General features: G+C 37.4%; 3 protein-coding genes and 1 long non-coding RNA gene across 7 annotated transcripts; 3 read left to right on the top strand and 1 right to left on the bottom strand.

Annotated features, from left to right (window-relative positions):
• The first annotated feature begins 406 nt into the window (after window positions 1–406).
• On the top strand, window positions 407–3446 carry LOC117828944. The gene is made up of 3 exons (XM_034706366.1): window positions 407–1216; window positions 1811–2029; window positions 2153–3446. Exons 1-3 carry the CDS (start codon window positions 489–491, stop codon window positions 2355–2357), a joined length of 1152 nt encoding a protein of 383 aa, XP_034562257.1. The 5' UTR covers window positions 407–488; the 3' UTR covers window positions 2358–3446.
• Window positions 2940–10042, bottom strand: LOC117828943. 3 transcript variants are annotated; one of them, XM_034706365.1, is made up of 14 exons: window positions 9871–10042; window positions 9650–9786; window positions 8380–8686; window positions 8217–8299; window positions 7912–7964; window positions 7572–7611; window positions 7190–7254; window positions 7060–7116; window positions 6850–6942; window positions 5978–6288; window positions 5234–5412; window positions 4782–4954; window positions 4248–4462; window positions 2940–4157 (listed from the first exon to the last, which is right to left on the bottom strand). In XM_034706365.1, exons 1-14 carry the CDS (start codon window positions 10034–10036, stop codon window positions 3925–3927), a joined length of 2112 nt encoding a protein of 703 aa, XP_034562256.1. In that variant the 5' UTR covers window positions 10037–10042; the 3' UTR covers window positions 2940–3924. The 3 variants fall into 3 exon arrangements, with proteins under 3 accessions (XP_034562256.1, XP_034562255.1, XP_034562254.1); XM_034706364.1 differs by having other exon boundaries at window positions 9650–9789; XM_034706363.1 differs by having other exon boundaries at window positions 9650–9792.
• A 623-nt stretch (window positions 10043–10665) lies between these two features.
• On the top strand, window positions 10666–11450 carry LOC117828947. Its single transcript, XR_004634526.1, has 3 exons — window positions 10666–10841; window positions 11035–11145; window positions 11343–11450. It is a non-coding gene; the product is annotated as an uncharacterized LOC117828947 (long non-coding RNA).
• Window positions 11451–14600: 3150 nt separating this feature from the next.
• On the top strand, window positions 14601–26257 carry bco1 (beta-carotene oxygenase 1). 2 transcript variants are annotated; one of them, XM_034706665.1, is made up of 12 exons: window positions 14601–14791; window positions 19202–19281; window positions 19363–19491; window positions 19607–19736; window positions 20118–20265; window positions 20355–20505; window positions 22094–22314; window positions 22392–22646; window positions 22740–22845; window positions 22955–23049; window positions 25544–25655; window positions 25776–25924. In XM_034706665.1, exons 2-12 carry the CDS (start codon window positions 19218–19220, stop codon window positions 25922–25924), a joined length of 1560 nt encoding a protein of 519 aa, XP_034562556.1. In that variant the 5' UTR covers window positions 14601–14791; window positions 19202–19217. The 2 variants fall into 2 exon arrangements, with proteins under 2 accessions (XP_034562556.1, XP_034562555.1); XM_034706664.1 differs by lacking the exon at window positions 14601–14791 and having other exon boundaries at window positions 19105–19281; window positions 25776–26257.
• Window positions 26258–27937: the final 1680 nt, after the last annotated feature.

Consider the following 27937-nt stretch of genomic DNA (forward strand, 5'->3'; position numbering starts at 1 on the left):
CAAAATACATTACAGAATCAAAAAATACATTACAGAATCACAAAATACATTACAGAATCAAAAAATACATTACAGAATCACAAAATACATTTCAGAATCACAAAATAAATTTCAGAATCACAAAATACATTACAGAATCACAAAATAAATTACAGAATCGCAAAATACAATTCAGAATCACAAAATACAATTCAGAATCACAAAATAAATTACAGAATCGCAAAATACATTACAGAATCGCAAAATACAATTCAGAATCACAAAATAAATTTCAGTCACAAAATACATTTCAGAATCGCAAAATACATTTCAGAATCGCAAAATACATTTCAGAATCGCAAAATACATTTCAAGAAACCAGAAAGGGTAGGACCATGGTACTTGTTTGTGATTGGCTAAACCCAAGTCTGTCCAGCATCAGTCATTTATCATTTCCTGTTTACAGTGGATACCGCAGGGCCAGCGCGAAATTTCAAGTGTTTACCAGGATGGAAGAGGAGCTTGATTTGATAGAGCAATACTTCAACAAGGGACATACATATAGTGTGATTCTTGAAATGCTCTCCTCTCATCACGAAATACACATATCAATTGGAACCCTTAAATCACGCTTAAAAGACCTCGGCCTGCAGAGAAGGGGTGGATTTTCTTCATTGAATGCTGTTAGGAGGGCAATATCATCAGAGCTGCTGGGACCTGGACAACTGTTTGGATACCGAACAATGTGGATCACTCTCAAACAGAAACATGGTCTGCGTGTCAAAAGGGAGACCGTCATGAGAATGCTCCGGCAGCTGAATCCACGCGGGACCCTGTTGCGGGCACGTCGCAGGTTTATCCGTCGCACGTACCATTCAATGGGTCCGAACTACCTGTGGCATGTAGACGGGTATGACAAATTAAAACCTTTTGGATTTGCCATATCTGGTTGTATAGACGGGTTCTCCCGCAGAATAATGTGGCTCAAATGTGGACCAACCAACAACAACCCTGAAGTAATAAAAAACAACTTTATTGACTGCATCAGAAGTGTTGGTGTGGTTCCCATGAAACTCCGCACAGACTGTGGGACAGAGAATGGGGATATGGCAGCTGTACAGTGCACTCTTCGCCATCATCATAGCGATTATCATGCCGGTGCCAGAAGCCATTTGTTTGGGTCCTCGACGAGTAATCAACGTATCGAGTCTTGGTGGTCACTATTCAGAAAGCAGAGGTTTGTTTATTCCCAAATGTTTTCCTTAAAATATAGGTCTGCTATCCCTTATTATAATGACATCAATTTTGTGCTTAACCAATGAGCTGCTGTCTGAAGTTTATTGTATGCAGATTTCACTAATTAAGTTGTACTTTAACAATGCACCAAAAATGCCTATTTTAAAGAGAGGTAAATAAGAAATCTGAGGGTCTAAACAATGTTGTACTTTATAATTGGCATATCAAACTCAAATGCGTTATCTTACGCATTTTAGCTTCACGTTTTAAGTATTTTGTGGTGAAGCCTCAACAGAAATCCTGACACTTATAAATGGAATATATACTTAAGCAAGTTAAGTGACAACACTTTATTTGAAGGTTGCATTGTTTACCATTTATTAGTAGGTTATTTATTACTTATTTCTACATGTCCATAATCCTAGCCAGTAGGCCTCTAAATCAAAGTTTTCTCTGAATAAACACCTAATTTCTGCTAATCATGGTTACTGAAGTTGTTGTATGATAATAACTTTTATTGGACAGTGTCACCTTAAAAGGAAGTGTTACCCCTTTATTCTATACACTTAATAACATTTGCACTATCTTTCCCAAGAGGTCAGTTCTGGATGGAGCTGTTTGGAGACTTAAGAGACAAGGGTCTGTTCAATGGAACCCATGAGCACCTGTGTCTGCTAAGGTTCTGTTTCATGGGAATTCTTCAAGCAGACTTGGATGAATGTGTCCAGCTCTGGAACAGCCACAGGATCCGGCCCAGCAGACATGCCTTATGCCCTGGAGGAATTCCAGACGAGCTCTATTCACTACCTCACAGGTATGTTATTGCTGTTATTGTTATTTGGCCAATACAGACTTTGGCTCATATCATTAACTTCAGATAACTGTTGGTTATCGTTCATCATTTTTTTATTTCAAAGTTACCATGCTGTTGTTGTAGGTTTGGATCAAGGGACTGCGGTTTTGCTGTGGAGGAGGCATCCCTCACTATTTTTCAAGAGGGCCCTCTAAATGAAGATCCATGTGGTGACCCAGACATCCATGAATATCTTGAGCAGGCAATGCAACAAGGACTGCAACAGCCACACACCTGGCAGGCAGCAACAGAACTGTACATTACTCAAAAGAATATAGCTGGATTGTAAGCAGGACACTTTCTTAACCGGCTTTGAGAGCAAACTTTGGCTACGTTGACACTTCAGTTAAAAGTGACCTGAATCTGATGTTTTTGCTCACGTGACTCGTATCAGATTTTTGGCTGACCTCTGAAGTCAACCCTACAGATGCCTCTGTCTTTTTCTAAGTAAGTAGGTAACTGTCTGAGTGAGTGATCCCACATTATGAGCCATAGAATACAGAGTTGCATTTGCTTGTACAGAATGCTGTCAGTAATGGCTGCCTCCACTGTTAACTAGAGCCATACATACAGCTGAAAGTCCTCTAATGGCTGCCTCCACTGCTGTAAATACTCAGATATACCTGTAGCATTAGCATGGCCTTTGTATAACCAGAGCCGTACCACAAAGAATACAACAACCCTATAAGCTTTTAATGTTGGGAAAGAAACTCTTCTGCTGACCTGCTTTGGCATGACAATGTATATAAGGATGGTATCTTGTTGTGTAACACAATGTAAAATCTAATAATTTTTCAGTTTTATGGTTTAGTTATAGTCCCAATGCTCCATTTATAGTTTGATTTATTTGGGAAATACTTTGACCAAGAAGGATTGTTTATTTAATTTTTTTATTTTAGTTTAATGGAAATCACAGAAGACCACTCACACTGTGTTTTTATGTAAAAACAAAGTTGCAAAATTCAGAATATTAAAAGTCCTAGAACTGATGCTTGATGGTGTACAAAATATAGTTTTATATCAAGCATTATGTCAAATTTTTTCTATTCTGAGAACTTGCTGAACTGAAACATATGATCCAGATATCTGAACAGACCAGGAATTAGGACCATTCCATTCTCAACCAACAGACATTAGGGACAGAACAGTTACACCCCAACAAAAAGTCACTTTGCCAGAACACACAAGTCAGCCAGGCTTTACTACAGACATCCCAGATAGATGAGGTCAGCCATATACTAGGTTTAACCTAGTCTTGTTGTCTGTAAGTAATGTTCTCCAAGAGACTGTTTGCATCTGATTTAAATATCTTCCTGAGTGAATGAACAGCAAAACAAATGAGTGATCAAAATTTGCATTAAAAAGTTGCCACTTGTAATTGGATTTCACTTGCTCTCTAAGCACCTGAACATAATTTTCACATGACATAGTCAACACTGTTCTTTTGATATCGTTTGGGTAATATCTTAATAACCAGTGTAAACACCAAATAAACCTTGTACGATTAAGACCAACCACTAAAACTATACTGATCACAGGTATAAATAATGTTGACCTTATGTGGATTTCTGAAACTTACCACATTAAAAAAAATTCTGAGTTTATCTCCAGATCACAAAGCTTGACAAAACCGCAGTGTTTACAATGAAAAAAGATTCAAATGGAAGAAGAAACAAAATTAAACAAAATGTTTAAAACAAAAAGTAATTATCATTGTGACGTTACACCACTATTTTTTGGGATGGTTACAAACGGACTGAAATATTACTCCTTTCGTCATCAGAGGCACTGAAATTTTAACAAACTGAATGTTCCCAACAGGAGCTGCCAACCTTAAAGTTGGTTCTTTTGCTTTTTCAATGACATCCAAAACCTGGTGAGTTCTGTATACCAAAGTCCATATTTTTTTTGAAGAGGTCATATGCTGGTAAAAGAGGAAGTTTGATGGTGTTGGAGCAGGTATTTGCCATTGGATACATGGACTCTTCTAGAAATGAAAGGCTTGGATGCGGAGTCATTCCCGCTGGTGGAAGTGACCTCAGGCCCGTGGCAAACATCAGCAACTCCTCCAGTGAAACTGGCCCTTGTTCTAGAAAACAAAGTTATCGTTCAATAATTTATGTTTTAATAGCCTGCAACAACAGCTGTTCTCAATATCAAAACAATTTAGTTCACCGACCTTCACAGTCCATGATGTAGTCTGACCAGAAGCTGAGGACCTGGCTCTCTGTCCTTCTCTTATTGCTTCCCACTGGACTAAGCAGAGGCATGAAGAGCTCTTCAATGTCCATGGCAGTCAGTTTCTTGTCTTTGCAACACAGCACTGGTGCAAGGACAGCTGGGTGTTGGCAGAGGGCCTCCAAAAACATGAGGCTGGCCAGTCCATCTTTGAATCTAATAGATTTCCCAGGTCAGTGGAATGTTTATGTCAGAAAAACTGAAATTTAATTTGCATACATGTACAGCCTACAAGAAAATTGCTGATCTCTGAGAATCACATTGAAATATACTGTACAGTATAAATGACAAGTAAAAATTCTCCAAATCTAAACAGTATCTTCTGTTCAGCATATATGATGGCTATGGTAGAAGAAAAAAATCATATTAATCCTAAAAAAATGACAAACAGCTTTTGTACAAAACCTCACATTACTGGTAGAAGCAGTTTAAATTCAAGCAGCAAAATTCCTTAAGGTCCCAAAAAACGTCTTACCTTTCAATCACGCTTGTATTGCGTCCAATTATGTACCATTTAAGGTAGTCTTCCACGATGGTGTGCTTCTCCTCAATATTGCTGACGTGCTGGAAACATCCAGCTGTTTGTAGCAGAGAGCTATGTTTCAATACCTGGTCTTGAAGGGACCTCAATGAATCTGCAGACTCAATCTTTATGGAAAAGAGAGAGAGTAATTAATGATTGCAACTAATATGATGGCAGCCTAAGTTATTACAAAATTCCTGCAAAGAAAACTGTTAAGAGCATACTGAATGGAGTAAAAGAAAAGCTGGCAGCTTTTGTTTGGACTAACTCATGCACAACAAATATGTTTGAATATTTCAGTTTTCTGCAAGAACAAGTCATTGAAATAAAGGGCTTCACTTACTATCGCTTACTTTAAACACTGTCCTTTTTATTTTAAAGACATTGAAAATGTCTTGCCATACCTCATGAAGAGCTCTCCCTATCTCATCATCAGTAACATCCTTGACATTTGCACAAAAGCTTGGTTGTCCAACAATGTGATTCACCAGGTCTCTGGAAAGAAAATGTGGGCCTGGTCCTCCATGAACGATGGACACAGCTATCATTTTTCCTGCCATGAAATACTCGTCCTCCCTGATTGCTATGGGATGCAGAAATGTGGATACTTAGTTCACTGTGTCACAGCACTTAAGCACACCTATGATAGAAAGTTATGTTGTCTTTCTTGTACCAGCATTGGACATCTAATCATGCAATTACCATCAAAGTATAATCACACTAAAAATAATCTTATTGTATTTTGTTCAAAATGTTATCTTTGCCTCAGAAGCAAAAATTACTCTGTTCCTTTTGCAGTCCCACTCCTTATTAAAATATTTTTAAATTTAGTGTTTATCAAAATCAAATAACTTTCATATATATTCACCTCATTTCAATCCCTCATTTACATCCATTATGAAATTACTTTGAGTCATCTTCTTTTGTTTTTTTTGCTTCTGAACTGCCGTACTGGACCTGGAAAGCTACATAGCAAACTTTTGTACAACCTACTTTAAGATTATATTTTCTCATTCCATGGCATAAAAACAGACTCAAGCCCCCTGTGGCCCTGCTCAGAATAATGCAGTTAAGGTTATTGAAAGATGAATGATTAAGAACTATGCATGACTATAAAGAACTATGCAAGGACTGATACCACAACAAACCTGCAGGATTGTACACTAAATATCGACTCTCCGGAGGTCCTTCAAAAATGGGTCGAGACTGCAAATGGCTAATCAAAAGTGTGAGAAATTCTCGCGCTGGACCACCAGTGTCCAGCCCCTCTTCCATGGAGCCTGCATCATCAGTGAACTTTACAAGCAAGTCACTTTTTTCAGAGAAGGTTGAACGTCTAAAACCTCTTGCAGCTCCATCCCAAACATTTGACCGTACTATGTTGAATCTACTGACACTTTTGTGGTCAATTACACCTGCTAATTCCTGAATTATCTCAGCTGCAGGAATTCCTGTGTCACTGTAGTACAAAAGAAAAGAGAAAAGAATGCAGTAGATTTAAGATAACCAGTAAATAATACATTCTCAAGGACAGGTAAAATGGACAGAAAATGTTGAAAATGTTGAAAAAATAACAGAAATACTGTTTGAATACTTTCGAATGTTATATCCAAACTTCTGACAAATATATATATATATATATATATATATATATATATATATATATATATATATATATATATATATATATATATATATATATATAAATAAAAGCCCTTAATCCCCAAAGCCAATTTCCTGGTTTGTGGTTCTATTCCTCTAACAAATAAAATCTAAAATAAAAATATATGACAGTTTGATATTTAATCCTTTCAAAATTTTAAGAAGCACAATAGCAATTTGTATATTAACTATATAAAAAAACAATGTAAGCCCAACAGTGTGAGGCATTATTACCATTTTATCTTTTTAACACAGAATTTGAGGTGTACCTCCTTTCCATATTTTTTTATACGGGGGTTAAATACTTTTTGAACTCTTATTGAAAAAACAATCCTTACTGGGGAGGTCAATAACTTACTCAGGTGTCTTTGCAGGTTTAGCACTTGATACAATCACATCTTCATTGTTAATTTCCATGTCATCAATAGGAGCATAGAGTTGTGTGTACATGCTGAAAATAACAAATGACACCAGTGAATCACATTGTATTTGGTTAAATGTTAAAATTTGTTGGTTTACCACATGGTAAAATTCACAAAATGATCTGAATAATTAAAATAAACAATACCTGTAGAGGTCAGTTTTCTTTGCTGCTGCTGTGGTGGCAAGGGCTGCATCTGCAAAACTGATAATTTATTGTTATTGTGGGCTATCTATTCTGCAATGTCATAAAAACCTCATACAGCTAAACTGTGTACCTTGAAGCACTCTCCGTGTTTCCAGAAGTACCCTCCAAAGGGTCATCAGTATCTGATATACATATCTAATTAAAAAACAAAAATGAGAATCACAAAATTACATAAAATAGTTTCGTTCATATGCAGGTCACTCATTAGTCCTGCTATTGTATGTTCACCCTATTTTTGTCTAGCAAGCAACACAACATTTTCATAGCCAATACTTTAAGACTTTGAAGCAGCACCTTTATTTAGCCAGTGAATCAATCAGTCTCCTTACTCCACAATGAATATTTCATTTGGATTTTCTTTTGACAAGAACATATTTTTGATGACAAATCATTTTCTTATTTTAAACTAGATTTAAACAAAATAAAAATAAAAGAAACCCAAAACTACCAACCTCTTCCATTACACTCTGCTTTGATGCTCCAGAAGAAATGCTGTGAAACAAAAATAAACTGATTTACATCTTTGATGACATGCACTTTAAACTACATTTTCACTTCCATCTCAATTAATCTAATTTCCATGACATGTATCTCACTGCCTTTATTTAGCATGTATTGTGGTTGCAAAATATACTAGGAATAAATTACCAATGAAATGAATTAAGTGATAAGTTTGTTTTGTACTTTTAAAAAGATTGTTTGCATCAAACACTACAAATGAGAATACCTTAACTAAAGCAGTTTCAACTGCAACTCAAAAGTTAGTTTTACAAAAGAAGATGACCCAAATACCTTTTCTTCTCTGCAGTGTTTTTTGGTGTACTTCTCATATCTGGTTCCCAGGGCTGAAAGAAAAATACATTTGACATAGTTATACAGTTAAATGTAAAAAAATGTCCAATAAATAAGGGACCTTGGAAGAATGAATTGATAGACAGATGGACTGATGTAGATAGAAAAATCTAAAAATTAAACCATTTTCATTTTATGTGTGACATCTTAAAAATTATGTTACTATTTTAATCAAGCTGTGAAAAAAGGCTTTCCACAGTTAAGCCTTACAAAAAAAAACCTAACAAAATACACAACACACTTACTAGTGTGTCAGCAATATCAAATTCTGCTGCACTTCTACTCCGCACGCAGATTTCATCCTCTGTGTCTGATGTTTCATGTTGATCTATGAGAAAACAGTCTATTAGTTACATGATTGTAAGATATTTATAAACATGACCTTTCCAGAACAAGAAAGATTCTTACATTGTTCATACTCTGCTCGCAGACAGATGAACAATGTGATCCGGCTGTATGGTTTTCCTATTTCGGATTTATAGTCTCTGAGGATGAATGGCCTAGAAGTCCCAGGAATGGTGACAACTTCCGTTTTGTCTGGGTACATCAATACATAAGGACCCTCTTGGAAGTCGTTGTTAAAGTCCGTCATCTTCTTGACTGCCAGTAGACGCAGCCCCAAAGCATCTATGTCTGGCTCAACAATGAGTGGAAGTGTTCTACCTCTGACCACTTTCAGGGAGTCATTCTGAGAGCACATGATTCCAATATTAATCTGTAGGGAGAAAAATGAAGACAAAAAATTGGAAAAGATGTGGGTAGCACTAGCAACATGTCTACATTATATAAATGCATAGATACATTTATGGTGCAAGTCAGTATTCATCATTTTCTACTTAATGAAGAACAGACAACTGCCACAAAATTGCACACACAAAAAACACTGCTAAAGATTTAATTTACAACTATTCACTGAAAAAGTGGGTGTAATGAAAATTAAAAAAATTAATACCTATGTAAAATAAGCGTTTACTTTCAGAAGACTTGATGAGTTTCATTAAACTGTTTTCCATTTGGCAAGAAAAAATACTTAAAGTTCTTTTGGAGAATGTGAATGTCATCATTTAAACCACAGACACAGGTTCAAGGGCTTGATAAGGTTCTGATTATGACTCAGCGATCTCAAATACCCGAGTCAGTGTTTAAACAAGGATTAATGAGTTGATAAATCCAAACCATAATAATGTTGAGGTATGACTTTTATACTTATAGTGGAGGAATTAAGTTAAAAATTATAATAAATCACTAACTTCATCACATAATTTTGATATTGACAATTTGATTTGGACAACGTAAGCTTATCCATCAGTTGTTCGACACAGGCACACAAACATATAGTGTAACAGCTCTACTGCTTGTTAAATGTGTTCAGTGCAGATGTTCATAATTCCTACAGTGTTGACAGTCAGTGAAGGCATCGGAAAGGCTGTGAGCAGCACGGATTGCAGCAGGAGGGAGGGGCGGACGTGTGAAAGAGTGAGTGTGGGAGCGGGAGAAAGGGGATACAGCGCAGGAGAAGTTATTCATTCATTCAAGGATTCATGTTTTGCTTTATTTATTGGCGTGGTCACGGCCGACAGTGACCGGTTAATAAAGCTCTTGTGTTCACAAATCGGCTCGAGTGTCCGGACGGACGTTACAATACGTATACACGCATAGAAAACACAATAGATCTTACGTTCACTTTCCTCGGTTCTTTTTTCTTCATGCCTTTCTTCTGTAAGCTGAAGTTCTGCCTTTCCTCTGACTTTTTCTTCCGATAGTCTAAGAAGGTTTTCAGGGTTGGCATGTTCGGTGCTGCTGCTGCTGCTGCTGCTGTTGCTGCAGGTATATACACAAAAGTAATTGAGTAGCTGTAGCTAGCAGTTGGAGAAGGAAGTTAAATGACCAAACTTTTACCTGAAATGGGGCCACTGGCGTCATCCTTGAAGCCCTGCTCTTTAAAAATGGCCAATGCCTTCCCACACGCATTACAAAAATACGGTAATGACGAAAATTGTTTTCCACAATAGGGACAGAACATGATTAAAGTTTGTTGACCACTCTGTTCGCGCTGTAAACACATACTCCGGAAATTACGTCCGAGAATGGCGCAAGTTTGTCCAATCAGAGACAAGTACCATGGTCCTACCCTTTCCGGTTTCTTGAAATGTATTTCATGACTCTGAATTGTATTTCATGACTCTGAATTGTATTTTGTGACTCTGAAATGTATTTTGAGATTCTGAAATGTATTTTGAGATTCTGAAATGTATTTTGTGGCTTATGATTCAGGAATGTATTTCATGACCCTGAAATGTATTTTGTGATTCTGAAATGTATTTTGTGATTCTGAAATTTATTTTGTGCTTTTGAAATGTATTTTGTGATACTGAAATTTATTTTGTGATTCTGAAATGTATTTCGTGATTCTGAATTGTATTTTGCGATTCTGAAATGTATTTTGCGATTCTGTGAAATGTATTTTGCTAAGTGAAATTAATTTTGCGCTTTTGAAATGTTAATTACGATTGGCCTTCAGGGCCACCGTAAAGAACGCTTCTGGTCTCTATGGATCTGTTATCATTCTAATAATTCATATTTTACTGGAGGATGGAGTTACATCTTTTATAGAACTCAGCTGTGAACACTACACATATAAACCTTGAAATTCTGCACCATGGGGGTGAAGGTCGCTTTGAGGGACAACAGCATGCTACTAGCTGGATGCTAGGCTAGGCCTCATCACAAGTACTCACTGAACTTGACCTCTTGGCTGAGTTTGTGGTGTGGTATTTTTAGAGATGTTCATGCACCTATCAGACAAATATGGCTTAAAAATCGGGTTTATTGTTTTAGTGAATCCTCATGAGGTTTGTTACAGATTTAAGGTGAGTACAAATATTACACGCTTTGTTAGCATTAATTAGCATACTGCATGAAGCTAGCTTGTAGCTTTTCAGTGTCTGTCATATTTGTGCTTCCTATGCTAATGGTAATGTTCACCTGAAGCTCACTCACCAGAGGTTGAGCAAGATTTATATATGAGCTATATTTATTTTTATTTAACCTTTATTTAACCAGGCAGTCCCATTGAGATTGAAATCTCTTTTTCAAGAGAGACCTGGCCAAGGAAGCAGTCAACAGAACAACAAAACAACACAACACAGTCAAATCCCAACAGTCATCTTACAGGTAAGATATACTGTATGTTGCTGAGATTTAGACACTCCTGTAGCTTCTTCAGTCTAACATCTGCTCAGCTCACCACAGATGTAAATGAAAATGATATTATTGTTACCAGCTTATTCCCGAGCTCCCCATGTCACATGCACTGACTCTGCAGCTTTGATAACTTCATTTTTGCTCACCTCTTGCTCCTCTCCAAGCAGCGCCACCTCCTGGCTCCAGAAAACCAACATGGCTCCGGAAAATGATGGACTCAGGGCTGTAAGTTACGGTGGCTGGGAAGCAAGCGGCAACCTCCGGTCTAAAAATATGAGTCAATGCGGAAGTGTTAAAAGCTGCAGTTCATCGAGGATCCACTTGAGGCTGGCTCCGGAAGTACCGGAAGTCACATACACATGAATGGGAAAAAGACGATCTTTGCAGCATTAATAAACATGTTTACAGCCTGGTACAAAAGATGAGTGTAGTCTGAATAGCTCATTTCTCGATGTCCTCTCACTGTGAGGGGGGTGAATTTTTTTCTAATTCGGCAATTTCGAAGATATTGAGATTGCTAGTCTTCCAATGAGAGGCTCAGCTGCCTGCAGGAACACTGCAGCTGTTGGCTAGGAGGCTCAAAGCCATAGACTGTAAAAAAATATGGACGTAGTATCCGTGACGTCACCCATCTGTTTCTGAAGAGCTGTTTTGAAGCAATATGGCTGCCGCTGCCGATTTGCTTCAAATCGGCAGCGGCAGCCATATTGCTTCTGTCGAGCCAGTGTGACGTAAAGAGGCGGGCTTTGAGCCTCCTAGCCAACAGCTGCAGTGTTCCCGCAGGCAGCTGTGCCTCTCATTGGAAGACTAGTAATCTCAATACCTTCGAAATTGCCGAATTAGAAAAAAAAATCACCCCCCTCACAGTGAGAGGACATTGAGAAATGAGCTATTCAGACTACACTCATCTTTTGTACCAGGCTGTAAACATGTTTATTAATGCTGCAAAGATCGTCTTTTTCCCATTCATGTGTATGTGACTTCTGATACTTCCGGAGCCAGCCTCAAGTGGATCCTCGATGAACTGCAGCTTTTAACACTTCCGCATTAACTCATATTTTTAGACCGGAGGTTGCCGCTTGCTCAAAGCCAACCTCTTTATGTCACACTGGCTCGACAGAAGCAATATGGCTGCCGCTCCCGATTGGCTTCAAAACAGCTCTTCAGAAACAGATGGGTGATGTCACGGATACTACGTCCATATTTTTTAGAGTCTATGATGGGAAGTGCAATGTAAATTTAAGAAGGATGAAACACTTTTACAAAGTTGGAGACAAATTGACATTTTGGAAAACATTTTTACATTTTATAAAACAAAATAACACGAAATACTTTTACCAAGACCAAAACAAATTTACATTTAAGAAAATAAATGTACTAAATCAGAAAGTCTTTTACAAGCAGTGATACAATTTACACACGACAATGCAATATTTCACAAATGCGTGGGGTGTCCTAAAAGTGTTTTTCCACCACTGTATATATTAATTCCCTTTTCATAGTGCAGACGTACTTTATTTTGAAAATTGTTGATACATTCCCTTTCCTGTAGAATATGCTATGGTAAATTTGTTTCTGGACTGGTAAAAATGTTCTGAGAATCACTCTTAGGTCTTCAAGTGCAATTTCTTTAAGTACAGTCACAGACAGGTTGATTTATTTGTTGTTCAGTTTTGAACACATTATCTGTTATTTGTTGACTTTGACATCGACAATGTTGAGAACTGATATATCGAACTGTCAAGAATTTAGTTTTGTTAGTTTTTCTTGTAAACAATAAACAAAAAAATATCATTTGTATTTGTTTATGTCTGTCTAATGCTTGAAACACAAAAAATATTTTTTTCACAAATATTTCATGACAATATTCGAGATTGTGTAAAATCTTAAGGGTGTACGGAAACGTTTTTCCACCACTGTGTTTGACATTAACAACCCTGAGTCCACTTTAATACTTTGATTCAGACTGATAAGAGAACACCTCAAAAATGTGTTCCTGCCATGACAGCTATATCTGATTTGGAATTACAAAATAAATGTATATGCTAAATTTCCAATGGTTTTATTTTGAAATGTTCTTATAAAATAGTCTCATCTCTTGTAAAAGTGTTTCTGATTTAGTCATTTTGTTTAATTAAATGTACATTTGTTTTGTTCTTGGTAAAAGTGTTTAATGTAATTTTGTTTTATGAAACGTAAAAATGTTTTCCAAAATATAAATTTGTCCCCAACTTTGTAAAGGTGTTGGGAGAATAGATATTCAGTCAAGGCACCTTACAGTCTGCAGCTCCATCATCTCCTTTTAGAAAGAGGAGGTGATTGAAGTTAACGAGGGTTTAATTTAATTTAAAATCCAGCTGTTCAAAATGACAGCACATAAATATGAAGATGCTTTATTCTGAAAGTCCCAAATGAAGACTTGTTTTTGTTAACCAGCCATGAAAACTGAGAGTTATGTCTTGCTTGAGCCACTAGAGGGCAGTGTCAACATGTATTATGATTATCTCAGGCCCTGCAAGAGATAACAGGAGGCTTTGTATCATACACCTTTGATTAGATCTTTTCTAGTCACTCACAATGACAAGTTCACTGTGGACTGGTGTTACTACTGTAAGAATTTGAGATATTTAATTCCTAATTTAGAAAGTTTCTTTATTAGAGTGTGAAGGTTTTTGCAGAGTGAGTGAGGCGAAAATGCAGCTGCTCAGTTTCCATGAAGCCCAGGACTAACTCAGGACTAAACCACTAAGACCTCTCCATCAAACCATGCAGTTAGGTTTATGGTCTAGTAAAACACTCACACCCACCTTCTCCCTTGACAGGATTAAATAGAAATTTTAGCACTCAGCAGAAGATACAAATAAGTCGGTGTTAAAAGACTTTTACTGAAATGATGGTGATGAGATCACACACAAGGTCAGGGTTATAAACCAAGATAAAAATCGTTACCTAGATTAAAAAAGAACATCTTGTTGAAGCATAAAAGATCTTTTATCAGGATCACATACAAACAAATGATAAACCCTTATGTGTAGACACAGCAGCGTGCCAGATTCTGTTAAGTTTGATGTAACCTCAGTGAACTCAGTTAAAAGGAAAGAGCCACAAAGACTTGAAGGAAGTTAAAGAAGGTTTATATTTGACTCTCTTACTTTGTGTTTAGTCTTAATAATGTTGTTTAATTTGTATCAGATGTGTTTTTGGACCTTAGACCTTCTTACTTCTTAATAAATACACTCCCTTCGTAAATTGTCAGCACGTTTACATTCCCTGTAAAAGTCATAAAAAGGGTAAATGTAGTCTTAGCTGCAGATTTAGCAGAAATACACAAATTCAGCATTACATACAGAGACACATCACTTTTAACTTGAGTTTCTAGAATGATGTGTTACTCGTGTCTACAGACTTTTATCTAATCTTCCACAGAAAAAGAGTAAGCTGACATATTTCAAAACAGAAAAATATGAAGTTGCTTGTCCGGCTCCCTGAGGTGATCAAAGTGCAGAAACACTATCAGATCGGTGTGCGACGTGTAGGGATTGACCCTGCGGTTTCTGGTTAAAGGACGCTTTTGTCATTGAGATTTCCACACTTTGGTGTTGACGACCAGACAAGAGTAAGTGGAACATGTTGTCATTTTTATACATTACTGTAAAGGTGAAAGTTGAAGGTTCACAAGCATTATAGTTAACACTTTGTTTATAGCATGTCCTGGTGTGTTGTTTCACTAGACTCATGTCTCATTCTGTTTGGAGTAAATTAGGAGTAACTTGTCAGGGAGGCACATCCAGCAAAGGCTGCAGGTTTGTTACTGCTGCGATTAGATAAAAACGTTTAAAACAAACTGAGCTGCATGGAGCAGCTCGCTCATCTCCAGCCTCATGTACAGTCATACAAACGTGAGCATCCCTGGTTATGAAACACGCTGATGAATGAAGTCTAGGAAGTGCTGAATCATCCGAAGTGAGAGGGCAGAGGGTGTCTTCAAAGTACTGTACCTGGTGTTAGTGTCACTTTTTATTTTAGTAGATAAAATGTAAATAAAATGACTTTTTTTAAGTGTTAGTATTTGTCTTGTAGCAGTTTTCTTTGTTTTGATACCACAGAGCTCTCAAAAAACACAATACAAATTTTATATTAAACAATAAATCATGAAAATAACTTTGAACTACAAAAATACACAGAGAAAAGACAATAGTAACTACTATGGCAGATAGGTTAGCATTAAACACCATAATATAGCATGTAGCATGTTGCCTTTCCTCATGGAGATCAGACTTCCACTGAAGTGGACTACAAGTTTGGGGCAATGACCAAAAAGATTTCTCCAGGATGGATGGAAACACTGGAAGCAGGGGTGCATGCAGGGGGGGGGGGGATCTGATCAGTCCCCCAGCAGCCAGCATAGAATACTTGAATATGATTGGATAAAGCTACACAGATAAATGAGGAAGTTAGTTCAATCAATCAATCAATCAATCAATCAACCAATCAATCAATCAATCAATCAATCAATCAATCAATCAATCAATCAATCAATCAATCAATCAATCAATCAACCAACCAACCAACCAATCAATCAATCAATCAATCAACCAATCAATCAATCAATCAACCAATCAACCAATCAATCAACCAATCAATCAATCAATCAATCAATCAATCAACCAATCAATCAATCAATCAACCAATCAACCAATCAATCAATCAATCAACCAATCAACCAATCAACCAATCAATCAATCAATCAATCAACCAATCAATCAATCAACCAATCAACCAATCAATCAATCAATCAATCAATCAATCAACAAATCAATTAATTAATTAATCAATCAATCAATCAATCATTCTTTATTTGTATTGCGCCAAATCACAACAAATGTTATCTCAAGATGCTTTTTCAAACATAGAAGGTCTAACCTAGTGGCTTTCAAAGTGGGGACCACCAGGGGGCACTAGGGGGGCCTCAGAAAATTGGAGGGAAGGAAAAAAATATAATCAAAGTTTTTATTTTTATTTTTATTTAAAAAAAATAAAAATTACAACACATTTGTTAATAATTTCCTATGCTGAACAAATGTAATAATTATTGAAAAGTGAATAAAAGTAAGAAAATACATTCTTAAAGCTGATGTTTCTTTACATATTTTGAATCTTTGTCTGTGGGTTTGCAAAGGGGGTCCCCGGCCAGAGGCTAATGCTGTTTGGGGGGCCTTGGCATTGTAAAGTTTGGGAACCCCTGGTCTAGACCACTCTATGTCAAATTATGAACAGAGACCCAACACCAAGACAGGTAAGACTCAGTCTTACCTCACCTTAATCCACCATGAGCATTGCACCTCGCAGTATCTAGTTACAGTGGTGAGGAAAATCTTCCTTTAACAGGCAGAAACCTCGAGCAGAACCAGACTCATGTTAGACAGACATCTGCCTCGACCGAGATGGGTCTGGAAAGAGGGATACAGGAGAATAAGAGAGAGAGGGAGCGGTGATAGTTATGAGACGAGTAGTAGAAGCTGTTGCCGCTGGAGTCCAGCACGTCCGTATCAGCTGGAGTCTGGAACGTCCACAGCAGGGGGACGTCTACGGCAGCTCAGAGGAACCTACGAGACAAGGGAGCTCAGGGACTCCAGAAACGTCTATGGTTAGTAACTTTAATGGGACAGGGAAAGTTAAAGTAAGTGATGAGGGGGTTGGGGGGAAGGGGGTGAGATAGGATCACAGTGCGCCAGTTCCCCTGGCAGTCTAAGCCTATAGCAGCATAACTAAGAGCAGGTCCAAGCCTGATCCAGCTCTAACTATAAGCTTTATCAAAAAGGAAAGTTTGAAGCCTACTCTTAAAAGTAGAGAGGGTGTCTGCCTCCCGGACCCCGACTGGTAGATGATTCCAAAGGAGAGGGGCCTGATAACTGAAGCCTCTACCTCCCATACTACTTTTAGAGACTTTAGGTATGACCAGCAGGCCTGCATGTTGGGAGCGTAGTGTCCTAGAGGGGTAATAGGGCACTATGAGCTCTTTAAGATCGAAGGGTGTCTGATCATTAAGGGCTTTGAAGGTCAGAAGAAGGATTTTAAATTATTTTCTAGCTTTAGTTCAGATCAACAGGCTGCTTTCTCAGTATTTCAATTATTTTGTTGTTTCTTTTTAAATTGAGTTTTGAAGATGCATCTTTGTAAATACAGTTGCCCAAAAGATGATCCCCTAATGCTAACAACCTAAAAGTAAGAGCCCCTCTCCCTGGCGCTAACTGCTGCTAGCTTATCAAAGTGGCTTCCCTTAATAAGTCTGTTTTAAATGCTCTGTATGCTTCATATTTGCTTTTTTTTAATGGCATGTTACAAAGAAAATGTATAATCTTTGACCCTAAATACATTTCTATTCATTTCTAGTACCATTAGCAGCAGCTCTAGTTTGGTTAGTTCACCATAATTTAAGACTAAACTGACATCAGAAGTCCCTCCCCTCCTTTATAAGTTATGTTTTTGGGCATTTTTGCCTTTATTTGGTAGGAAAGCTGGAGAGAGACAGGAAGCGGGGGGAGTGGAGAGTGGGGGAAGACATGCAGCGAATGGTGGAGGCGGGAGTTGAGCCTGGTACCACTGCGATGAGTACTATAGCCTCTGTACATGGGGCGCACTCTAAGACTGCTAGGCCAACGGCGCCCCAACTTTCCATTATTCTGATTGGTCAGTGATCAAGAAGTGATAAAGAAAGAAATAGGATTTGGCTCAATGGCAGTTTTCCAAAAGTTGAGCTGTTTTTTAATTGATAGCGCAGCGACTGAAATGATCTGATGCTGAGGGCGCTTTTGCACTGTGGATGCCAAACTGCAGAAAATAGGATTTCCAGCATAAGTGGAGCATATTCAGATGAATTACTTTTTTTAACTACTCTGCTTTGAAACAGACAAAAGAGAGATGGTGGCAATCCCATGTGTGTGAACAATCTGAAGTAGAAAATTAATTAATAACCTTGGATGAGCTCAGTGTACGCATAAAATTGAATGAACTTTGAGAAGATGAGAGTTGATGATAGTTAGATAAGAAAGAAGCATATCACCTAGATCACTGACTGCATATTACCTCTGGTCATCTCAGGACAAATGGCCTTCTGTCCTGAGAGCCCCCTCCCCCTCAGCTCACACACACACATACACACACACACACACACACACACACACACACACACACACACACACACTTGCACACAGATAACAAGTCAAAGGTTCCTGCAGCAGATACAATAGGTGTTACCTGACCTGTTTGGAAATCATTCCGTTTATCTTTCCAAGAAAAACTAATTCCAAATGAAAAGATATGTGATAGTGACCTATATACTTCACGTAGGATATCATATTGTTCTCTGATGTAATGCAATGCAATAAAGCAATATTATTACTGCAGATAAGGACTTATAAGAAATTCAGTCAAGGTCAAAGAGTGTACTACACTTACACTCAAACCACTTACAGGGATATTACAGCAGAGTTTGAGGGGCTCAGTTACAGCTGAACAACAAAACAAAGGCAGGTACAAGGGTTATTAAGAACATACCATCTATGCAGTATTAACCTCAAACCAATGAAGCAAAATAAATACATTGAAGGGACTCATGGAGGACAGTAAAAGTGTATTGCAGATTATGCAACCAAGGAGCAGAACCAAAGGTGCATGAAGCGGGGAAGCAGCTCTGTGTTTAAATATGAGCTTCTGTTCTTAAAGGGCAATAACCAAACAGGACAATGGCTGGAACAGGTTATTACTGATGCTGATTTTAAGGAAATTAAATAACAAGGGAAGAATAATTAATCTAACATCATGTAAGAAAGGATTGATAAACAGATGACTCAGAATATGAGTGTCAAAGTTGAGTCCTTTTCTCTGAAATGAGCTACACAATTTCAGTGCAATCATCTCAGAGGACAGATAAGTCGATGAGTTCTTTGCCAACTGTTCCAAGAAAGCGGAGTGGGAGTGGTTTCTCAGTGCAGTATTTATTCAGACACCTCTGCATGCTCCTCAGTCCTCTGTTTGCAAACATGGCAACACACTTCTGCAAGAACGCCGAGGAGAGTCCTGAGCCCCTGAAGGCAGAAGTCAAAGGTAAGTCTTCTCTACCTTTATACTACAGAGGAATGCTCTACCTTCGTTACTGACGGTGGGGTTTTTTCATGGTTTGTGTAGGGACTATTCCCAGCTGGCTGAAGGGCACCCTGCTGCGCAATGGTCCTGGCATCTTCTCTGTGGGGGACACCAGCTATGAGCACTTCTTTGACGGCATGGCCATCATGAACAGCTTTGCCTTTAAAGATGGTTGGTTTTGAATTTTGTATCTTGTACCAACAGTTCTCTGTTACAATCATCATGTCCTTGAAGAGTGCACACTAAGTGTAGATGTAAGGAGAGATAATACTGTTTGCTCTTACAGGTGAAATGACCCACAGGAGCAGATACCTTAGAAGTGACACCTACAAAGCTAACATGGACTCCAACAGGATTGTTGTGTCTGAAATGGGCACGATGGCGTATCCAGACCCAAGCAAGAACTTCATTTTCAAGTGAGCATACCCTTCATTGATTCAGACAAAATGAGACTACATTTCAATCTTTTATAGAATTTGTCCTCTTGTGGACTTTTTACAAAGTGTTGCACCAAATATATTGAAATCTGTTGTGCATGAACATGTTTAAATCTTGAAAAAGGGGTTGGTCATGGAGAAAATTTAGCAGTTTGCATTTATACAGATACAGATATTCTTTATACAGATGCATTTTCTAGGGATGTAAAGTTTAGGAAGAATACAAGTCTTAACTCTGCAGAAGAACCAGACATAATTACAATGACGCCCCAGGATGAGAAAATGTAATCCATTATTTTGGATGACCCCCTACTCCACTCTCTGACACATAAAATATCTTTTAATTCTTATTTCTTTCAGAGCGATCACCTTTCTCAACCACACAGTTCCTGACTTCACTGACAACGGCGCCAGCAATTTCATCAAATACGGAAACGACTTCTACGCCACCTCTGAAACCAACTACATCCGCAAGATTGATCCTGTGACCCTGGAGACTCAGGATAAGGTAACATCACTCTCTCATCCTGTATCTCAGTCATGATGTCTACTAACATGTGTGAAGAGTGTGTAATGGTTTGCTGTATTGTGTCACAGGTGGACTACCTGAAGTACCTGCCTGTGAACCTGGTTTCATCCCATCCGCACTACGACAAAGAGGGCAACGTGTACAACATTGGGACCTCCATAGCTGAGAAGGGGAAAACCAAATACGTCCTGTTCAAAGTGCCTGCAGTTTCTCAGACAGGTATCTGAACCTCCTGACCTCTCCCTATCTGCGTTCTTCTCCTATCAGCTGTACTTTACAGAAGATTTAGATATTTTACACACAGTATGACGCGTGTCGTGAAAGAAAAGATAACACACGTGAGACAGAAGTATAACATGCCTTACTTTATTAATGGAGTCCTTGAGTGTGAATGCAGCTGGGTACAAATCTCAGCGTTTCTCTGGTTACAAACTTTTATTTTATTTTTATTTTGACTTAAATTTCAATTTCTTTTTTTCAGACAGTATCATTGGCAGTATTTTAAAATGTTATATTTTTATGTATTTATACTACAATCTTTTGATTGTTTTAATCTTTAATCTTTTGATGTTTTTATTCTTCCAATATTTTTTTATTTCCTTTTATTTGTTGGTGGTCATTATAACCTTTCAATCTGTCACTTCTTCTTTCTGTTACCTCCCTGCTGTTTTTTCTTAAACTTTAAGGCATATTTATTTTATTTTCATTTGGTTTCTTACTTGTAAGGCAGTTTGTAACCCTGTTTATTATTATTATTATTATTATTATTATTATTATTATTATTATTATTATTATTATTATTTATTATTATTATTTATAATTGAGATCATTATTGTTTTTATATTATATTGTTATTATTATTATTATTATTATTGAGATCATTATTGTTTTTATATTATATTGTTATTATTATTATTATTATTATTATTATTATTATTTATTATTATTATTTATTATTGAGATCATTATTGTTTTTATATTATATTGTTATTATCATTATCATTATTATTATTATTATTATTATTATTTATTATTGAGATCATTATTGTTTTTATATTATATTGTTATTATCATTATCATTATTATTATTATTATATTATTATTTTGTATCATTATTATTGATATTATATCATTATTTCTTATTATCATTATTACATTATTATATTGTTATCATCATTCTTCTTCTTCTTCTTCTTCTTCTTCTTCTTCTTCTTATTATTATTATTATTATTATTATTATTATTATTATTATTATTATTATTCTATAAAGCAATTACACTTCTACCTTCATATACATTGTCATAATTGATGAGCTGCAACAAGACCAGTTTCAGTTCATCGAGATGTCCTATAGAAGTCTTCATTGAAGCCTGCAGGAGAATAGGGATGACTATGAGAGCTACACTAACCAAAGTTTAGTGAAGTCACGTTTTATGTACTCAGGTCCAACAAGTGCATGTCTGTAGGGAGACAGATGTTGCAGTTCACAATCTGTGGTAAAGTTCAGCTTATCTGTGTATAATATGGAAGCCCATGAGGAGATAGTGCATGTTCCTAATTATCATGTCAGCTGTGAAAGGTAGACAGTCGGCCTCAGGAGTGAGAACAGTGATCTCCTGCTCTGACAATGACTGAATGTAATCTCTTCAAACTTGAAACCCAACCTGACCATGTTACATAAACTACTGCACACATTCACACACATGTGAGGCACTGTTCAGTTACTGATTATCAGGTTTTCATACAGAGGCTAAGACTGTTTTTGACTGCATTTACACACTTTAATGCATTTTGTTTGAACCCTCAGACAAACAGAAGAACGTCCCTGCACTGAAGAACGCGGAGGTGATCTGCACGGTTCCCTGCCGCTCTCTGCTCACACCCAGCTACTACCACAGCTTCGGCATCACCGAAAACTACATCATCTTCATCGAGCAGCCTCTGAAGCTGGACATCCTCAAGATGGCCACTGCGTACATGAGAGGAGTCAACTGGGCCAGCTGCTTGAAGTTCAGCCCTGATGAAAATGTAAGAGGCCTCCGTTGTGTGTGCTGTTACTCAACATCTCTGTGTCCTCTCTTTCTAAATGTGCGTTTCTGTCGCAGACTCTGATCCACCTGATCGACAGAAAGACGGGGAAAGAGGTCGAGACCAAGTACTACACCGGATCCATGATCGTCTTCCATCATGTGAATGCTTTCGAGGAAGACGGTCATGTGGTGTTCGATGTCATCGCCTACAAAGACAACAGCCTTTATAATATGTTCTACTTGAGTAAGCTGAAGGACAACCTGGAGTTGGGTGAAGACTACTCCAGGCCGAACTACAGACGATTTGTGCTCCCCATCCACCCAGACAAGGTATGCTCATTCACAAGAGATGAGTTTATTCCACCAGAAACTTGACTCTGATTGTTCCTCCAACACTTATGTTTATATGGTTGGATCTTGCAGGGCGTTGCAGTTGGAGAGGACCTGGTGAAGCTCAAATACACATCAGCCAGTGCTGTGAAGGAGAAAGAGGGCAAACTGATGTGCCAGGCTGAGGTGCTCTGTGAAGGTAAATCCAGTTTCACCTCCACACAAAGACTGCATGTTATCATCTCTCACATTTAAGTGTTCTGATTGTTCATCTGAATACAAACCCTGTCGTTATATTTGCACATCAGGTTTGGAGTTACCCAGACTGAATTATGACATCAACGGCAAGAAGCACCGGTTTGTCTACGGGAACTTTGTAGAGGACTCTGCTCTGTCGAGAGAGGTAACACTCGCTGTGGTTTTTTGAAGTTTCCAAAAGAACAAATTATACTTCACCAGAGGTTTGAGGCTTTTAGACTCTAAACTAGAGAATTTATACTCAAGGTTGTGGAGGAAACTTTGTTCTCTGCAGCATTGTTCAAACAGAGGTAGGAAGCAATTTACAGATCTATAAACGTCTGCTTAACAGAAGGTAGGAAATACTTTATGAAAGAGAGAATTGATAAAAACATTCAAACATCTCCGGGGCTCTGCCTGTGGTACCCTAATGTCCTCTCCATCGGGTCCACTTGAACATCAAGGCATCAGAAACAATGAAGAGAAGCTATAAACTCAGAGAGGCTTCACTGCATGCCCACAGCAGAAGATATAACGTCTGCAAAGAGGAAGGAACAGAAGGAAATAACTGAGTCAAGACAATTCAATACTTTCTTTTCATTTCTCTTTGACACTGAATCCCAACAACAAAAGAAAGCTTCCTGTTCTTTGAGCTGAAATGGTTTGTGGATATGTGCTTTACGTGCATGAAACCCAAGTGAGTTAACGGCTGAACAAACAGAAGGGGAAACTGAAGCACATGATATGACATAATGACGACGACAGTCAATGCTAGCGCTTCCTTTGAGGGAGATGGGACCTTGAACATTTGCATCAGGCCTGAGAAGAAACAAAAAGTCATCAAATCTTCTAGAAAATAATGACATATGTTTGAAGCTTACATTGTTTTTTGATGATATCTGTGTTTGATACTTCCCCATAGGAAAATAAATTTAGAGAGGAGATCTCAAAAGTGTTTCATTTATGTCTCCTAGACAAGAATGAGATCTGTTTGAAAGCAAAATGAGATTATAGCTTATGTCTCCTGTTTCTCATTCTTGCCTCCAGAAAAAAAGTCTCAGCTTAGTCTCCCTTTCAGTTCAAAAGGAGATCTCGTCAAAATCTGAAATGATTCTCAGGTATTTCTCAAGTGTTGTGACTCCTTTTGAGCTCAGGTGGAGAAATCAGGGAGCTCTCTCAATTGTTTCAATCTAACCTCATCCATTTGTTTTTGTCAGACTCAGTTTTTGTGTCTCAAGTTGAGCTCAGATGGAGCAAAGAAAGAGCCTGAGCTCATCTTTTCATGAACATTTATAGTGCCCTGCAAAATTAAGATTTCAATGTAATTGTCCACAAACTTACAATTCTCATTATAACATTTGAACCACTTCAAGATCAGCTATTTAGATGTCAAATGATCTCTTCTTTGACTTCACACTATGGTCCTTCCTTTACAAGTCTGTTTGGAACAAAACAACTTCACAAAGATTTAGTGGATTTGAGAGAAATTGCAAAAGATAGAGATTTCATACCAGGTATGACAGACCATTTATTTAACATATGGGCCACAAAAGGGCTGACCAGATTTAGCCAGATTATTACAATTAAAGGGATGGATTCTTTTGAGCACTGGTGGCCTAGCGGTCTAAGCGCCCCACATACAGAGGCTACAGTCCTTGTCGCAGGGGTCACCGGTTCAATTCCCGGCTGGTTGACTATTTCCTGCATGTCTTCCCCCGCTCACTACTCCCCACATTTCCTGTCTCTCTTCAGCTGTCCTGTCAAAAAAAGGCCAAAAATTATTTTAAAAAAGAGAGGAAAGTTAGTCATTAATGAGATCTCTCATTTAAGTCTCAAATACGACTCATGTCATGGTCTCAACTATTTCTCCTAGTGAATTTTAAACAAATGAGAAACGAATGAGAACAATTTGAAACTTGAATGAAGCTGAAGTGAGAATCTCAATTTTGTCTCTGGAGATTTAGAAGAGAAAGCCTTGAGCAGTAAAATTTTCCCCTGGGTCCACTTTATATATAGTAATATAAGGAACAACAATATAACTGAAGTCTGCTCAGATGTGCTGAAAAAGTGAGTTAAAGAAAGATGATTTGACTCATTGATCCTACTTTCAGGACTTTACTTCATCAGCTCAGCAATCAAAAGAACAGAAGTTTGCATAAACTTAGAAAACGTCAAAGTGTTGTCAGTCTTATTTCCAGACTATCAGTGAACCTGATCTGTCCCACATAATAAAGCCAGCAGAGCTGATATTATGAACAGAGTCAGTTCATAAAGTGCAGCACTCAGCTCTGAAACGCTCTGTTTTACAACTTTACAGCTCACACCTGAGTATATGACTCCCAGTGAGAACAAAGTGCAGCTCAGGCAGTTTATATTTATAAGACTTCACTAAAGATGATGACAGAATGAAAATAAGATTTAAGATACAAAAGATGATTTAATCAGCTTATATAATCAAACTTAGAGCACACTTCAAGTCTGTGTGTATTTTTATGCTTTCTTTTGTAATCAATATATCAATATGTGTGTAAAAACGCTCGTCCAAACCCTGGTGAAGGAGATCTCAGATGTAGCTACAGGAGCCCACAGTGATTATTTGAATTACAGTGTTTTGATTATATATATGCTGAGTAATCATTTTCACTGTGATGTTTTATTAGGTTGGGAAGATAGACACAGAAACCAAAGAAAAACTTCGATGGAGTGAGGACAACTGCTGGCCATCAGAGCCGATATTCATCCCCAGACCAAACGGAGAGGCAGAGGATGATGGTGAGATAACTGTGTAGTATGACTGCATCAATATGGCTGCACAGCACATTTAAAAAATGTCATGTTTCTTCTTAAATGTTTGGACTTTTCTCGATCTAACCTCTTCGTTTACTCCTGCAGGTGTGGTCCTGACATCAGTTGTCAACTCCAACCCCGGCCAGTCCTGTTTCATTCTCCTTCTCGACGGCAAAACATTCAAAGAAGTAGCTCGAGCTTATGTGAGTGCTGTGCTCACTAAGGATTTGCATGGATTTTTCATCCCCCAATGAAATCAGTCAGATGTGCGCTGCATATGTTAACACAGCTTTGCGGAACTTAAAATAAATCTATAGAAATTAACAACAGTGTCAGGCTTTCAGGTAATAATGTGCACGGTTTCTTTGAACACCTTTCCTTGGAAGATCACACTGACTGGATGAAAACAAGCTTCTCTTGCTGTGCTTGGTTGATATTATGCAGATTTATTGATTTTGCACTGATCACATCTTTGCTTATGCTATGCTTATGTATATTTATGTGTATATATAACATTGTTTATGCTGTCTACATTATTGCTATGACTGTAAGAGTACTTGTGCTTATACTTTTCATTTAAAAATAAACTTGAAGAGTCTACAAGTTTTCCTGTTCTTCAATTAGAAAACATTGTTGTAATAAATCTCATAAATGCTCCTTTTTGGTCAAATGAAAAGGGGATTAATGTGATCAATAAGTGACACCTCACTCGGATGCAATAAAAAAAATATTCCCTTGAAATGGCGCGGTTTGTAAAGTTCTGCACACTGAATAAAAAACAGCAGCATCTCTCCACATTTAGATGTAAGGTGTGTAAAAAAAGTCACTTTTTTAATATATTTAGAGCAATATTTGTGATCATTTTCACATAACTTGTCGTAAAAAATATACTGAAGAAAAAAAAGTTAATCGTAATCGTATATATACATCTAAATGTTGAATCTAAAAGCAAATGTAAAATATACATTTTAAATTTTAAATCTAAATCTAAATGTTGAATCTAAAAGCAAATGTAAAATATACATTTTAAATTTTAAATCTAAATCTAAATGTTAAATCTAAAAGCAAATGTAAAATATACATTTTAAATTTTAAATATAAATCTAAATGTTAAATCTAAATGTTTAATGTTAAAGCTGGGGTTGGTAGTCAGATTTAGATCCACTGTTTGTTCTACCAGTTAAATTGATCTTTATGTCCTGATGGTAATCAATACATAATGTGTTCTTTAAAAAAAGGTTAAAAAAGCTGCTATCTACAGCCGGAGTAAACCTGGGAAAACACCAACCAATCCCTGCCATCAGGAGCCAAATGATGAAACCAATCAAATCCCGTCCTGTCGTTCTGCCCGCCTCCTGCAGAGCGTACATTTCATGTTTGTTTGTGTTGTTGACTTTCACTATGAGAATGTTTTGGTGTTTTCTTACCACTGAGTGAGACATGAGTTGAGGTAGTGCAAAACACAAACCATGTGCTGATGACCGGTTTTGAATCAGTCACCATCATAATATTATGTTCGTGAATCAGCTGCGCATGTGAGCAGACTATCAACCCCAGCTAAATGTTAAATATACATATTAAATGTTAAATCTAAATCTAAATGTAAATCTAAATGCTAAGTCTAAATGCTAAATGTTAAATCTAAATGTAAAATTTTGCTCTGCGATCCTAAAAATGTAGGATCCCATTTCGGTACTGCCGCCCAGCGGGAGTACCATAATAAAACTTCATAAAGTGATACAAATATCCCAACCCTCGACCGTCAGTATCCTATGGTCACTAGGTGAGATTGTAAGATTTAATGTTAAACATTCAAATTTACATCATTATATTTAACCTTTAACAATTACATTTACATTATATTACATTTTCACTAAACACTGATTTTATCTTGTCTCTATTTATCTTTGTCACAACAAAAATAAATGTGAAAAAGATCACAAATATTGCTCTAAATGTGATTTAAAAATGACTTTTTTAAGCTAAATGTGGAGAAATGCTGCTGTTTTTTTTAGGGTGCACAACATTACAAACAGCACTTTGGAATAAAAGATTTGATCCTGCGTACTTCTCAAGCCTCTATTAAAATGATACACAATCATAAAACAAAGGGCGGCCTTTAACAAGCACTGCAGGGCTGATAAGTGGAAATAGGTCAGCAAGGGAATTAGAGACTCCGGTCACTTGGACAGGACAGAGGGTGCGATAACATCCAGTGGATGGATTGAGAAGCACGGTGGCTGAAGAGGGGGACAGAGGGATTCACA

This window comes from Notolabrus celidotus, chromosome 17 (genome assembly GCF_009762535.1).
Source record: "Notolabrus celidotus isolate fNotCel1 chromosome 17, fNotCel1.pri, whole genome shotgun sequence".
Lineage (NCBI taxonomy): Eukaryota > Metazoa > Chordata > Actinopteri > Labriformes > Labridae > Notolabrus > Notolabrus celidotus.